The sequence below is a fragment of the Gambusia affinis genome, linkage group LG15 (genome assembly GCF_019740435.1).
Source record: "Gambusia affinis linkage group LG15, SWU_Gaff_1.0, whole genome shotgun sequence".
In the NCBI taxonomy this organism is placed as follows: Eukaryota; Metazoa; Chordata; class Actinopteri; order Cyprinodontiformes; family Poeciliidae; genus Gambusia; species Gambusia affinis.
Window position 1 is genome coordinate 11093031 of NC_057882.1, and position 11550 is coordinate 11104580.

The window sequence follows — 11550 nt, forward strand, 5'->3', positions numbered from 1 at the left end:
ATGTTTGAAAAACTCTAGCTGAGTTTAACCTAGCCAACAAACACAATTCCACATATAGTTCCAGTGGCTTTAATAAACTGGTTAGAGTTTAAACAGATCCTTTCTTGCCCTCTAAACAACCACAGATACTTTGTGATTCCAAGATGTTTCTCTTTAATCCAGATCCTTAATCTATATTTTTGCATGTAATCTGTTTCCTTTAGAAAGTTTTATCTTCCCATGTTTAACCAATATCCTGCCTTCACACCATGTTTTCTTTAGTTCTTGTTTTCTCTCTACTCACCCCAAAAACCATAACTAAAAAGCAGGATGTCAGTCAGCAGAAAACACTTATTTACTCCACTGTGTCTCCAGTAATCTTTCAATGGATCATCTAATGTATCCCTATTATACCAGCCAGTTAAACGCATGTGATTCCCTGGAGTTTATTTAACATTTGACATAAAATTCTCATAAAAGCATTAAAATATGAGCAAGTTTCACAAGGTATTGTAAAAGATTTTAAGTTAATTTAAAGATCCATCCTGCCAAAAGCCGTCACGATTTACAAAACCTTTTGGGAGAATTTGAATTAATATAGGTTTATTGATCCCAAAGTTTCCTTTGTTTCCTTTGTGATCAATAGTCTTTTTTAATTTAATTTAATTGAATTGGTGAGTAAGTTACAAATCCATTTTTAATAAAACTAACCCATTTTATATTGCTTAAAATGTTCCTAATAAATCTTAGGAAGGCATCGTTTTTTGATTATAGCAAACAAAACAGAAATAGATTTTTCTATTTCCTTTCAATTATTTGACCAATTAACCTTTTTTGAAAAAGTCTTATCAGTTTAAATTGATATTATTCTGAGTTAGATCATGACACATTACTCCTCATGTTATGCTTTTAATTTTACATGATTCAAATGTCCCTTGTAGCAGCAAAGTGCAATACGTTTATTTGGCCAGCAGATGTCGCCATTTATACACGGTCCCTGGAACAAATTTACCTTATTTGTTATTGTAAATTATTATAATGTGGTCAGAAATATACATCAGCAGCAAACACTCATTCAGAATGTAACTAAAGGAGTTGGGCATCATTGTCTGGCCTTTTTGGATAATTTCTCTCACCGTGATTCACTCAAAGCCTTATTTGGCTTTGTAAGACTGATGTCGGCGACTCTTCCTCTTCTTTTCTTCAATTTCTTATTTCTGTATTTACTTTGGTTATCTTTGTAAGGCATTAAAATTTGACAAAAAAAATTAAATAAATAAAATCTAGGACAAAATAATGAACAAATCTGTAAAATGCAAAAGATATAAAAAATCAGGTCACATTTAATCAGTCAGTTGAAATCAGTTTGAAATATTATTTTAAGACGCAATAAAAAGCATACATTTTCTGACAACCTATCCCGCAAACCTTTTTTGTCATATATAAAACTCTAAACATCTGGCTTTCATGACAACATTAATCAAATCTGCATAGTTGTGCAATGAAATAAAATTGAGCAAAATTACAGCAGCCAGGGAAAGATCTTTTTTGTCCTTTAAATATTGTTAGTTCTCCTTGTTTTTTTTTATTCTCTCCTGTATTATTTGGGTTGAATTTATTGTGTCTTGGTTCTGTGAAACCTCCTTTGTTTTGTAATAAATCACCTTTATATATACTTGCTTTTTCTCTGGACATTTTTATGTTATCGCTCCTGAACCCCTAGAGTCTGGGGGCATAACAATATATATATGTTTTTGTACAAAAAAACTGAATATTCCTCTTCCACTAAAAGTGTGGAGTGTTTTTGTTTATTTTGGTTTTCTTTGTCATGCAGCCATGCAGTATGGACTGCTGAAAGACATTCTCAGTTCATTAACTCTTCAAAGTCTACATTTTTCTCTGGAATTTTCTTCTTTGGCAGCCGAGTTTGGCTCATTGTCAAGGTGAAATGCATCTCTTCTTCTTATCAGTAGAAAGGAGGAATCTCATCTGACATTATTTATGTATCTCCAAAGGCACTAATTTGCCATTGCCAAGTTCTCAATATATTTATTAGCCCACACGCAACTTACTGTTACCCAGTACATAATTTATCCACATTGCCACGTTTTCAAGTGTCATAATAGAAACCCAACATTCTCAGCTCCAGTGTTTCCTCCTTTCCGCCCTCCTGATCTCCAGCCAGCCTCACGTGTTTCACTGCTGGTTCCTGTTGTGTTCTGACGTTGGCTCCTGCTGCCTACAGGTGGCCCTCCTGAAGTCCGTGCCTCGTCTAGGCTTCATCCCGAAACTGCTCGTTTATTTTTTATACCTGGCCCTCCTTCCAAGGAACTGTCTTACAACGAAGGGGATTGGAAAACTCTTAGTACTTTGCCTTGGCATTATGTGATTTTTACACTTTGAATCTGTGTACTCTTTAGTTTTGAATCCATTTATTTTGTTATCCTGGTTTGTTGTTGCTTTTTTGGATCCCTTGTTATCCGAGCCACGGTTGGGTTTAATCATCCACCCATCCATCATTTCTATACACCCTTTGTCCCTAATGGGGTCGGGAGGGTTGCTGGTGTCTATCTCCAGCTAACGTTCTGGGCGAGAGGCGGAGTTCATCCTGGACAGGTCGCCAGTCTGTCGCAGGGCAACACAGAGACATACAAGACAAACAACCATTCACACACACACTCACACCTAGGGAGAATTTAGAGAGACCAATTAACCTGACAGTCATGTTTTTGGACTGTGGGAGGAAGCCGGAGAACCCGGAGAGAACCCACGAATGCACAGGGAATCGAATCGGTTTGTTTAATTACTTTGCTGATCTACTTTCTCTTGCTTTATCATTTTAGACTCAGAAATCTTGCCTGTTCTATTGTTTCTACGATGTTTTGTCTTCAGGAGTTCCTGGGAGAGACGAGTGCCAATCAGGTAAGATGGTGTAAAGTGTAGCAGATGTTATCAGTCACAAATTCTGCATTTCTTTTGCATTTGTTAGCTGTATTATGTTAAGAATTAGAACATAGCATTTTAAGAAATACCATATATATTGTTTATTCATAATACTTTATTAAGGAATGTATACAAATGTCTTCCGAGCTTCACAAAAGTAGATATTTATGTACAGACTGTCATATTTTCTTCCCACTTACAAATATGTGGGTATAGTAAATGTCATGGTCTTTATTATATCAGGAGAAAATAGCATTTTTAATACAAATATGACCAATTTTAAAATCTGGTGCTTTCCTTTTTATGCAAACCACAACACAAATTGACAAAAATATTTCACATCTGAAAATTTATGTCCAACATCAAACAAACATGAAAAAAATACATCCTTAAATTGTCTCTCAATAAAAGGTAGTATAGGAGCGTAAATAAAAGCTCCTTGTTTAAGTGCTAAATTGATAAACATAGAAACAAACAATTCATCCCCACAATTTGAATATGCAACAAACCAAGATGTATCGTGAATATGAAGGTTTACATTCATTAAATCTATACTTCTATTTACATTTTCAGGTTATTAGAGCCATAAAGTAACATTAACATTCAAATGAAACCAGGAGGCAATGGGAGTGTGGTGATTTTTAACCCTTACTGTCAAGGGACCAATCATGTTTGCTTGTGTTGGAACAAAGCAGCCATGGTAAAAGTCCTGTTGGGGTCAATTCCCCCCCAAAAAATGGCAAAGTTTGTGGCATTAAAACACTGACACATTCATTTCTTCTGGTCATGTTACACTTGCAGTTGCATTAGAAATACTAGGCTGGTGAATAAAAACTTCTCTGGTTCAAAGTGTGCAACAGAGATGGTTACAAATAAATTTTTGAACACATTAACTATCACATTTCTTTCTCTTTTTTGTTACATAACAAAATTACTTGTTTTGTTAGGTTTCTGGCAAGATTTGAGGCCCATATTAAACAAGCAAATAACATGATAAAATACATAATGTACATAAATATACAAAACGCAACAATTTTGCAACTTCTGTTAAGTAAATCACCTGGCAAGACATTTGGCAAATAGTAAAACATCCTGGTTAAGTAACTGCAGCCCGTTTAATCCTCCAGCAAGAGCTTTGACAAAAAATAAACAATAAACCAAAAACTCTTGATTTTTTTTTTCCCTCTAAAATAGCTTTCTAGTTGTGTTTAACACATCTGTTGAATGTTAGGCATTTTTGTAAATAAAACACTGTACAGAGTAGTACAGCGATTAACTTACCTCGACAGGCAGCGTCAAACATGAGGAGAAGTGCAACAATAACAATGAACAAAAAAAAAGACGAGTTCTGAAATGTTTTTAAACGACGACATCAGTGCAGATTTTCTTGCCGCTGTAGATCTTTGAAACTCTCCGAGTCAAGTTGTTGGTAAGCAGCTTGGGAAGCAGAGAGTCCACTTTCTTCTGTGGTCCCGATTTCCTCCTGTTATAAAAGTACAGTTTGAGCTTTAGTTTATTTTACATTCTGTTGTGTACAGTGCCCTGCAAAAGTAATGATCCTCCTTCAACATCTTCACATTTGAATCACTGCAATCTTCAACTTATTTCGCAGCATTTTTCATTTCTATTACCAAGAGCAACTAGTGCATAATTGTGAAGCAAACGGAAGATGATGTAAGACTTTCTAAATCTTTCAGAAATAAAAATCTGGATGATGTGGCATCTGTGCTCAGTCAGTTTCCTTAAAATAAATTCCAGTGCAACCAATTATTAAAAAGGACGACTAGGTTATAATAATAATAATATGTGTTTTGGACATCTTAATGGATAGAGTATTGCACTGTACTTAACTATAAACCTATCAAGACAAAGCACATTATTAGAATGACCCAGTCAAAGTCCAGAGATGACTCCTATAGAGAATCTCTGATGTTTACTGATGTTTTCCATTCAATTAGACTGAGCTTATTTTTCTCAAACAATGGGCACAAATTTTAGTCTAAGCATAAACCTGTTAGATATTATAACCCAAAACCGACAGGGAAAGAAATGAAAAACAAAGAAATAAATCACGTTATGCAGCAAAACATAACACTGCACTTAGACTTAAAAACATCTAAACTCTCCAGAAAGTAAGGTAAATAAAAAGTAAAGAACCTTTTATAAACATGAGCAAGCTGTTGTTTGTGCTTATTAATATTGACAATCCTTTTGCAAAGCCCTGGAATCACGTGTGTGTGCGTGTGTGTGTGTGTGTGTGTGTGTGTGTGTGTGTGTGTGTGTGTGCGCGTGTGTGTGTGTGTGTGTGCAAAAATCACATTCTGCATGTGTTTAAACTCACATGTTGACTGCTGCCCACACACACAGAGACACCACCAGGATGACGATGATGACAACAGCAATGTAGATGTAGATCGACACAAAATTCATTTCTGGTCCCAGAGTGCTTTCTCTGTTTTCCAAATCTGGAACTAAATCAAATAAAACCAGGTTTTACAAAGAGACATTTGATTATAATATTTGATTAAAAACACATGCTAATAAGTAACAAAATCCACAAAAAACCTCAAAGCAAATTAGCGTGATAACAGTGTAAAACATTCTTTTCAATAGTTTTGGAAATCCAAGTTTTGGATCTAATAAAAGAGGGAGCCGCCTGCAGGTGGTGCTGTAAGAAAGGTTCATGTATATTTGTCTCTACCTGGAACATGCTGGATTACATCACATAACCACAATAATCTGAAATCTCACAGTCACATGTTGTCTGATCGTAGAGGAATTAAGGAACAATTAAAACTCAACTTCAGGTGTTTCATACAGAATCCCAGATATTTAGCAGATTTGGTAAAAGTAGGTTAAAAAGGAAAAATTTTATTTATGCTCAAGCCTAAATAATTTTAGAGTTAATGTTGTTTATTAGGGCTTTCTCTGTTAGCAACCATTCAAAGCTTTAATGGCTTATTTCCAGAAAACAGAAATGTTTTCTAACGGTAACAGCACGTGAATTTTAGATGCTTATAATTTCATCTCCGCAGAACTGTAAATCTGTCTAAAAAGGAATATTTTACAGTTTGACATTAAATTAACATCAGCTCAATAGATTTAAAACTTAACACAAAGTACATTTGTCGTTATTTTTATTTATCTAAATAGGTTTTCATGCAGGAATGCACAGATTTTGGAATCGCTACCTGGATGGCAGGTTTCATGGCTCCAATCACTCCAGAAGCTTTGGTCCACACAATAAGAATTCAGCCTGGACCGAACCTGGAAGCAGTTTCTCTCACTGCTGTTGCTGAAAGGCAGAGTCAGGCGGGGCTTCTCGGTGTGAATGTGGTTCTGTCACATAGGAAAACAAGTAATAGTTTTATAAAAAGAAATTAATGACACAAGGGGAAGTAATAAGAAAAAGTGTCATTTTAAGAGCTTAAGGACAAAAATGTGATGTGATTTAAAACTTTAAAAGTGGCTCAAGCTTTGAAGATTCTTCAAAATGCACTGGAGACCAAACGCTGAACGCTACAGTTTTACATGCGATTTCAGCACACCTTCACCAATGCTGCATGCGTTAGCAATACATTTTCAAGTACATCCAAATAAAAATTTGCTGAACTTGTGCAGAATCTTTCAAAGGGATTTTTATAAAGAACATATAAGCTGATACAGTGAGTCTTATCAGAAGGTTCATATCTGATCAACCATACCAGAGATATTTTTCCATCAGCCCCCACATGACGGTGCCGCACTTCCCACTCTAGGCAGTGCGCAGGAAGCCTCCCAGCGGGATTCTCCCAGTGAAACTCCAACTCCGTGTCAGAACTCGTTTGCAGATGCAGCTTATCTGGAGCTGTAACCTTCACTGCAAAAACATTAAAGCCAAGTACAACTTATCACCAAAGGAGAAAGGAGGAGAACCTAATCTGATTTAGAAGAAGAAGAAGAAAAAAAACCAATGACGGAGTCAAAATATCAGGATGAGATAAAAAACTACCACAGAGCTTGCATGGCAGCTGTCATGTACACACCCTGGTTTTGAATCTGCAGGGAGAAGAATGTTGCCTTCAGGGGCCCGTCGCGGGAGGAGCCGTTTACACAGAAGTAAATGTCAGTGAATTCAGGAAGAGATTTTTCTGGGAAGTTGCAGCCCTTCCTGATTCCACCTGACAAAAGGTAGCTGGGGCATTCAACAGCCTGATCCAGGGACTTATGCCTGGCAGAAAAACAAAGAAACAAAAATCCACTCATACAGGTGGAAATGTTTATGACTAATAAAAGAAAAAGAGTTGCTGCCAATGTAAACAACATATACCTGCAATGATTTATAAGACAAGTACTGAGGTGTAAGGTGGGAAAATAATGGAGTGAAAGGAGAAGAACTTATGGGGCATGACGGATGAGTCACATTCAGAAAGTTTCCAAAACGTTCGTATGCAGTCGTTTTTTTACTAACGAGAACTGCTAGCTACAGACCATTCGCAATAAAAGCAATTATTTGTGAGCAAGCTAGCATCCAGCCAAAGAGCTGTCATTTTTAAGCAGATTACCTACCAGAAATAGAGATTCTGCAGTGCGCTGGGTGGTGTCTTCAGGCTGCGTGTCCAGCTGCACTCCAGATTCTCCATATTATGGTACACGCAAATAAACGCTTCGGCTTCCGCATCCAATACTCCTAAACACAACGATAAAAAAGCCACACAGCAAATGTTTCTTAAAACCTTCCGTACCACTTGAAATATTCCACGATACAGCTAGAAATATCTTTCATAATTGTGACACTTTGTTACAATTAAAGTGTTAATTTTTAAAAACTACAAATTTTTAATTTTTAAAAATTTGTAGTTGAAAAGCACTAAAAGGTGCTTTTCCACACTTTTTAGTGTGGAAAAGCATGGATTAAAATTTTCTAAAAAGGAAAAGAAAATAGAAATCACAAAATAGTGCAGAATATTAGTGTCCATCCACAATGAGTCAATATTATTTTGCTAATTTTGTTTTGCAAAAGAGTTCAACCTCGGTTATATTTGATATCCATCAACCCTGACCAGCTTCCTGGTCTCTACCGATTTTATTTTTACTATTTTGATTTAATAATGAAGGTCCATCTGAAAATATTATATGAATTTAGGAGTTCATAAGTTTCTCACTTCTTCCTTTTCGAGCATATTAAGATTATTGTGGTAGAAAAATTTGTCTTTTGCATTCCTTGTTCATGTGTGTAATTTTATACTTCTATCATGTCCGAAATAAATAAATAAAAATAGATAAAAAGCATCCCCACTGCCACCACCATGTTTCACAGTGGGAATGTTGTATTGAAGCCGTGCATTTTACAACACATAGCATTTCAAATGCGTCTCAAATTGTTCAATTTTGGTCTCATCTGACCAGAGCACTTTTTTTCCTCATGTTTGTTTATATCTGCCTAAAACGTTTACTTCCACTTTCTAATTATGCATCAATATTTCTTACATTCAAATTAACGTTTGTGATCAAGTTCAAGGTGTGTCAATGCTTCAGCATTTTGTGCTGCACATGTGAAGCACACGTTTAGGCCTGACCTGTGCTGGGAGGTTTCAGAATCGTCTCAGTGCAGTTTTTGCTCATGACCATCGTGTTGTTGGTGCACTCTCCATTCAGAATGGTGTAAACTCTTATATGGACGTCTTTGGACGGGTCAAACTGGGTGCTGTAGGTCCTCATCGGGGTTCTGAGAGTCTGCCAAGCCAAACATCCAGACATGTTGTTACACATCAGACATACGCTTGATGAGTTTTAACACTTTGTGTGCATTTACATGCAAAGACAGCTGAACTAAAAGGATAGGCGTTAGCTGATTCCAGGTTTGATGGAGTGGTCTTTAGTCCAGAACTGACAGCGACACAAATAGTTTTTTGTACTGCCAGGTTTATCAGACGGTGACAGTTGAAGTGGCAAACATCCAATAATTTTTTTTTTACCTCAAACTTACAATACCAATTCTTCAAACGGTTGTTCAAAACAGGTTTGACAGTAGAACCTTATGAAATGATCTCTTTCAATATTGTACTAATCTATCATTGTCTTCCTTGACAGTGATTACAAGTCCTGATTACTTGAACGATGTGTCATCTTCCTGTTGTGTCATAATTCTTTGGAAACAGTTCTATGACTGCATGTTTGGGAGTCCGTCGGATTCAGATCAGCAGTAATGACAGAGTAGTTCAGATGTCATTCATGACATCTTAATAGTCCAAACAAGCGTGAGTAATTTTCCACTGCCAGACAAGATCAAGTTTCAAGGTGCCAAAATGACAGCATGACTTTAAAGTGCTAATTCTTCTCGATTAAGCACTGCGTCAAGAAAATATTTTCATTTAATTAATTTATGTATTGTCTTTACTACATTATTTTAAAGATCAATATCCAGAAAGTCAGTCCAGGGCTCTGTTAGACCCTAAACAAGAGGTGCAAATTTATTTTCAATGTATTTCATCCTGTTTTTTAGTCTTATTTTTAATCTCCACATCCATATTCAAATCTATAGTCTATTCATCTTAAAATTTGATTATCTTCTGTGGGGAACGCCTATAATGTCACCAGTATCATCTCTTTATTTGTTCAACCCCTATTTTCGATTTTGCCGCTGTATCAGATTGTACTCTGTTCAAGGATGAAGTAAATAAGATCCTGCGGCCAAAGAGACTCTGCACCGATTTGCCACTTCAGCAGGAGAATGGTGAATCATCACGTAGCCAATGAAGTTGTAAACCTGAGCCTGAAGGAAATCTAATAAAAAAAAACTGGAACAACAATTTATACTCCTGCAGCTATTAATCAATTTAAACACCGCTGTCCAAAAGACACTCTTTACATGGAGCGTTAGACACAAAATGTCATTGTTAAAGGGTTGGTTGTTCACAGAGTTTTGTATTCAAGCATATTAACAGAAAACTGAGTGAAAGGAAGAACTGCATCCTTGGGAGGATAGTCCAATCCATTCCAGACAGACGAATACTAGACATGGGCTACAAATGTTGCATCTTTGGGGTTCCATGTCATCTGCTGGTTTTCTGAAGTCCACAGTCAATGCAGCCGTCTACCAGAAAATTCCCCCAACTGACAAGCTTTTATTTTCCCGCAGGACTTGCCACCTACCTACAAGGTACCAAAAGCTGGGACTGTGGTGTTTCTATTCTTGATTGGCCAACAAACTCATCTGATCTTTAACCTCTAGAACATCAACCATACCTAATAGGGCAGCTATCAAAGCAATCTGGGCTTTAACTACACCGATGCTCTAATAAGCCACAGCCATTGATGAATTCATTCATGCAGGAGAAAACCCAACCAAGTATTAAGTGCATAGAAATGTACATACTGTAAAACTGGCATTATATATATATATATATATATATATATATATATATATATATATATATATATATATATATATATATATATATATATAGATATATATGACAATGGAAATGGAATCAGCACTCACCTCCCAGTTGTTCTTGTATGTATTGAAATACTCCAGCTGGTACTGAGGAAGGCACTTTGTCATTTTCGTCAGGCTGCCTGGTGGATTCCAAGTAATCTGCATTTGTCCAAGGCGACCAGAGTCCAATACTGCAAGATCCTCAGGGGGATCCACTGCAAAATAAAGAGGACATCTCCGCTTATTGAGCCTCTACTGCATTTCTGTCTTTTCTTTTTTTTTATCATAGCAACGGTATTGTAGACATAATCATCCATACTACAGCTCTCTTAATCATATTAAAGGATGTTAACCTGTCATTGCACAGCAGCGCTTGCTCCCCCTCCAGGTTATGAAGATCAGCATCAGTGAATGAAGAACATTGGATTTATTAGCCATCGGTGAAAATCAACAAATCAATAACAAAAAAAGGACTAGGAAACAGAAAAATACTATAAAAATAAATAAAATCCTGAGAGGTGTGATGTGACCGTGAGCTGCTCCTGACTCAGCTGGATTTAACAACTTTGAGGTAAATGTGCTTAGCTGAAGCTTTATAAATGTAGGCGGGTTCCGTCGGTGTAAAACAAAACTCAACTCGTTCGTTTTTGTTCCCCCTTCTGGTGGTTTAAGGTGAATCTGAATAGTCAGCATGACTGTCGAGTCTCCCGTTTGGGGAGACTCGAAACAAACGTATTTTACCCCTCTTTCCTGTCCTCCCGTTTTAGTAGTGTCGCGTAATTCTCCCGAATTATAATATCATGTAAAAACAAAACAAATTGAATTATTTCACCACCCTCCTGAGAACTGCCACCCAGGCTGCTGCAGATTCCGACAGCGGGAACAAATCCAGGGGTTGTGCACAAAGTGGTGATCTGAAAAACCAGTGATCGGGTGCGCGCCAGGGAAGGAGCGCGTTCAGCGTCTCCTCGAGTCGTTTTTAATGTTTCTATCGTTTATTTCTTTAAGACAAATTATGTCAATACCAATAAATATAGGAATTTATTGGTAAATTGGTTATTATTATTATTATTATTATTATTATTATTATTATTATTATTATTATTATTATTATTATTATTATTATTATTATTATTCAATGTTCTTGGATATCCCGCCCTGCAGGCACTTCAGTTTTTCCCCCTTTCCCTGGTAAAGACTTTTGTCTC

At 36.5% G+C, this 11550-nt stretch overlaps 1 protein-coding gene across 2 annotated transcripts; it reads right to left on the minus strand.

Annotated features, from left to right (window-relative positions):
* Positions 1 to 3019: 3019 nt before the first annotated feature.
* il13ra2 (interleukin 13 receptor, alpha 2) lies at positions 3020 to 11266 on the minus strand. 2 transcript variants are annotated; one of them, XM_044141107.1, is made up of 9 exons: positions 10696 to 11266; positions 10406 to 10557; positions 8481 to 8637; positions 7471 to 7591; positions 6948 to 7132; positions 6627 to 6781; positions 6114 to 6261; positions 5264 to 5387; positions 3020 to 4405 (listed from the first exon to the last, which is right to left on the minus strand). In XM_044141107.1, exons 1-9 carry the CDS (start codon positions 10778 to 10780, stop codon positions 4282 to 4284), a joined length of 1251 nt encoding a protein of 416 aa, XP_043997042.1. In that variant the 5' UTR covers positions 10781 to 11266; the 3' UTR covers positions 3020 to 4281. The 2 variants fall into 2 exon arrangements, with proteins under 2 accessions (XP_043997042.1, XP_043997041.1); XM_044141106.1 differs by having other exon boundaries at positions 5264 to 5393; positions 10696 to 11197.
* Positions 11267 to 11550: the final 284 nt, after the last annotated feature.